This window comes from Etheostoma spectabile, chromosome 6 (genome assembly GCF_008692095.1).
Source record: "Etheostoma spectabile isolate EspeVRDwgs_2016 chromosome 6, UIUC_Espe_1.0, whole genome shotgun sequence".
Taxonomy (NCBI): Eukaryota; Metazoa; Chordata; class Actinopteri; order Perciformes; family Percidae; genus Etheostoma; species Etheostoma spectabile.
In genome coordinates this window covers 20,212,711-20,216,960 of record NC_045738.1, presented here as the reverse complement: position 1 = coordinate 20,216,960, position 4,250 = coordinate 20,212,711, and the positions used below count along the sequence as shown (strand labels likewise).

The 4,250-nt window shown below is 39.7% G+C and overlaps 1 protein-coding gene across 1 annotated transcript in view; it reads right to left on the bottom strand.

Moving 5' to 3' along the window:
• Positions 1-4,250, bottom strand: part of bbs9 (Bardet-Biedl syndrome 9) — a 186,087-nt gene that overhangs the window by 178,856 nt on the left and 2,981 nt on the right. The window contains 1 exon segment of the mRNA XM_032517504.1: positions 3,291-3,441. Coding sequence (XP_032373395.1) covers positions 3,291-3,441 — 151 coding nt within the window.

The window sequence follows — 4,250 nt, the reverse complement described above, 5'->3', positions numbered from 1 at the left end:
TGTATAATGACAATAAAGGCATTCTATTCTATAACTCAGTGTAAGGAGATGGACAGGTCAAAAAGAGACAACTGGATTTAAAACATGAAAGAAACAGTGAAATAACTGGAAAATGTTAATGTATAGTATGGAAATACAAGCTTTTTTTTGTATACAACAACAAAAAAGCACCAATTGTCAACCCTGCAATATTGAAATCGAGGTATTTGACCAAAGAATGTTTTGATATTTGATTAACTCCATATTGCGCAGCCCTACATAGAGTAAATCTTTTATTGGGGTGGTGATGGCACAGAGGATGTGACACATGCCTTTGGTGTGGAAGATCTGAGTTTGATTCCCACTGTGATACATCAACCAATGTGGCCAATGTTGGATAAAAAGCGTCAGCTAAATGACGTCTAATATAATGCTAAGCACCACCAGAAAATGTTGGCCGTATAATTTTACACCATCGGGAAGTCAGGGTCAGCTACAGAGCCCATGGAGTTCAGTGACTTGCATTCAGCAGGACAGATGCTTCCTGCCAATGTGGTAGAACCCGTGTTCTCAGCTTAATTCATATTTTAACTCATACATTGAAAATAATTACTGCAACAGCTGGTGGATTTATTTAAACATTGGTTTTGGTTGGGGGTGTAGATAATGGTCTCAGTGATGCTGATCCTACATGTTCACTTATTTACTTTACCACAAGCCCAAAGAGAAGGAATCTGTCCACTTTTTGGACCCAGAACAACTGCTGTAATGTTTGTGGAGCGAAGAACAACAAGGGAGGAGAAACTGGATCCCACAAGTCTTCTTTCTTCTGTGGAAAACCACTCAAGTCAGTGCTGAAACAAAACCTTTCACCATCTGCCCACCTCGGTCTGCCCTGACAATATTTACAACGTGTTTCACTGTTGAGGGCAAGCCTCCCAAATGCCCACCCGTCTCTGAAGAATGCAGTGCAGAAAAACCGCAGGTAACTAAACACGACGTCTTCCAAACAGACTGATTTAGTTGGAGTCTACTTCCAGCGTGATGACGTGGGAAGCCTTTGAGGCAAACCACCAAAACTTTTTTTCAGAGATATCGTGTTCTGGAAGGTTCATGTGCCCACAGTAAGACTACTGGAGGTAGCGTTCAGATCAATGGCTAGAGTAAGACTGCCAGGGTAAGGAGTTCAATTCCTTGTGTAGTTTAATAGATAAGAGGAGTCTGGGGAAGCTGCTTTGTACTGTCTGATCATTGGGTGCTCATCTGGCTCAATCATCATTTTTAATGTGAAATTCTTCTGTCGCCTTTAATGGGTGTTCAGACCAAAAACATTCTGTGCTAAAAACATGCAAGGGTTTTTATTGGTAGGGGCATGTTTTCCTGGTTTGGGAAATTGCTAATTGAGTTTGGAGGATTATTAAACGCGCCAACACTGCACATTCGGTTGTTTTCCTATGAGGATGGTTTTTACAATTCTGGGAAATCATCACAATGACAACAATTTTATCCCCTGTTACAACAATTGCCAAGTAAAAAGTAGAATTATCCGGTTCACATATCACCACTGTCCTGTCATCCCACATCATTCCTTTCCTCCCACCATCCTTCCTCTTGCCCATTTTCAAATACTTTTGGCTGTCAGGGGTCACTTAATCATCTTCACTCAAAAACAAGTCATTTTCACTGGAGGCATTTGCACATTTTACTTGAACTCGACTGAGGGTTGTCAGCTCTCAAGATCCAATTATGCAGTGCAATAACAAAGCAGGATGGGGCTCTTGGGTTCCGACAGCTATGCTAGCAACTCAGTGGTTAACCTGACATTACAAGCACAACTACGTTTGGGTCGCCGGGTGGCTGATAGATCATGGTAAATCATCACGAGGGAGAGAAACTCTTGACATGTTGGTTTTGGGTTAGCATGCATCCCAAGGGACTAAAAAGACATGTTAATGTCATGGTAAGCAAAAGCAGGGATAGTTTTTTTTTAATGAATGAAAAAGCAGTGTGATGAGTTATGAATGGGTGTTTCTGCCTGGCAGTTTGAAGTGAGGCTTTATTATAAGCTGCACTATAAATGCTTATAATTCCCAGAAAGAACCGGTGACTCTTTCCCAGGCAGCAGCACACATGTGTAACATAAACAGAGATATTGCTGTCGGGGTGGCCACAGTGCACATAGTAGCGGTCCTGTAATCTAAAGTCCAATGGTTTAGTTCTCGAGCAAGCCAGTATGTCCATCATGCGCTCTGTATCCCCTTTAACAATGACATCTGACTTACTGACTAAGAAGGAGCCATTTCAAAATATGAGCATCAACTAAATGCATACAATGCAAATGTAGAGTTTGTTACATAATTAAATGCGTCATAGAACTTTTTTTTTAATTCTCATTTGACGTAACATCTAGATTTAAGGCATTTAGCTGCTGCTCTTATTCAGACTGATTGCAATAGTTAAATTAAACAAACAATTAAATTCCAATGCCACAAACATTAACAGTAAGAAGTGCAGGTGTGAAAGCCATAAATGGATCTGACAATATTCATGCAAGTACCAGTCACAAAAAAAAAAATTACAGTGGCAGTAATTGAGCAAGGAAAAACATTATATCGTTGTAAATTGTTTAGGTTTTTAGTGTTTGCCTATTTTTTTTTATTAATACTATTCATCAATTGATGGATAAGTACTCTGCATTAGTTGCAGCCCTTTGCTTTGGTGAACACAATCTTTTTGTGTCTTTAGAGTGTCATCCGTTGTATGTCACAATGAGGTGGAGCACTGCATTCGTGACACAGTGATTAAGTTTTCTGCCTGGCGAAGGGTGTGCGGCTAATGCCAATTTAACCTACAAAACATTACCACAGGTGAAGGCCTCACAGACAGGAAGGGGAGGAAGCCAAGAGCAGCAGAGAGAGATTAGTAACACCATCAACAATCCTGGTGTTAGAGCACCAGTCTGTGGTGACCTGATTTATCAGGAGTGGCACCGTGTTAGCAACCGTGAAACCAAAAGTGGAAGCAATAGTGCCCATTAGTGTCCAAATACTAACATGTCGTTTTTCATCTAGCTAGCTGAACTTATAAAAACGTAAACATTTTGACACAATGTCCTATCCATGGAAACAAAAAGCATTGACATTAAACATCCACTGCAAATCAGAATTAAATGTTCAATTTGACTATTAATCATGGTGTCAAATTAAATGTGACATTTTGTCATAGGAATGTAGAGGGAAAAATATAAGAGCCTACAATCCACCACGGCCGTTTTAACCCTTTGGTGACCCAGATTTGTGAGATCTACTTACGACACAAACTTGCCCACTTCCACCTGGATGATGGCATTTTGGAGCTGGATTTCGAGAAGCAGGGCCTCGACCAGAGCTCCCTCGCTGGTCTTGTTGGCATGTGGGGAGAATATCCTCAGGATCCCCATGTAGCTGCCCACCACCACCTTGTCTACAAAGTATTAAACACAGAGGAGGACAATTGATTCAAGAAGGGTGTTAAATGAATTACATTCACACAGAGAATGGAATAGAGTTTTGTTATATCTATTTGTTCTACCCAGGAGTTGTCTACATTTTGGCTACTACAGTAGGCTTGCACACTGACACTACCTGTCGTTAGGCAGCAACCTGAAGGTATATACAGGTTTATAGTTTAAAAGAAACCCATTAAATGGCATTACATTCAATTGGTAGAGGCTCTTTGTGCAAAGTGCATTCAATCTCCAGTCAAAAGGTAAATGTCATCAAAAAATGTTTCACTTTAGCAGAAATTGGTTGGCTGGTAAAATTAAATCAAAGCAGTTGATTTTTAGATTAGAATAAGTGGGAAAAATCACAATGCACAAAGCACAGAGGTAAATAAAAGCCCAGTACAGATATTTTCTTGCAAACATACATTATTATATGCATTTTGTATGTATGCACAACCCTATTAACTACAAGCAACACAAACATTTAACTCTGTATGTGTATCCACAACGATTCGAATCTAAACCGATTATCGATGCATCTCAATGCGACAATTCTTCTACTGTTCAGTCATGGCTCAGTCATGTTTAAAGGTGGATAACTGGCTTCTTAGAACATGAAACATGAGGTGGTCAGATGCAATGAGATAGAGTAGACAAACAGCCTATATGTGTTTTTCCTTATTATTATAAGTCTTATTAGATCATGTGTATGTACTGTATACACAAAAAAAATAATTATCCCATCCTCTTTCAGTCACTCCGTTTTCTGATTTGTACTTGTCTGGAG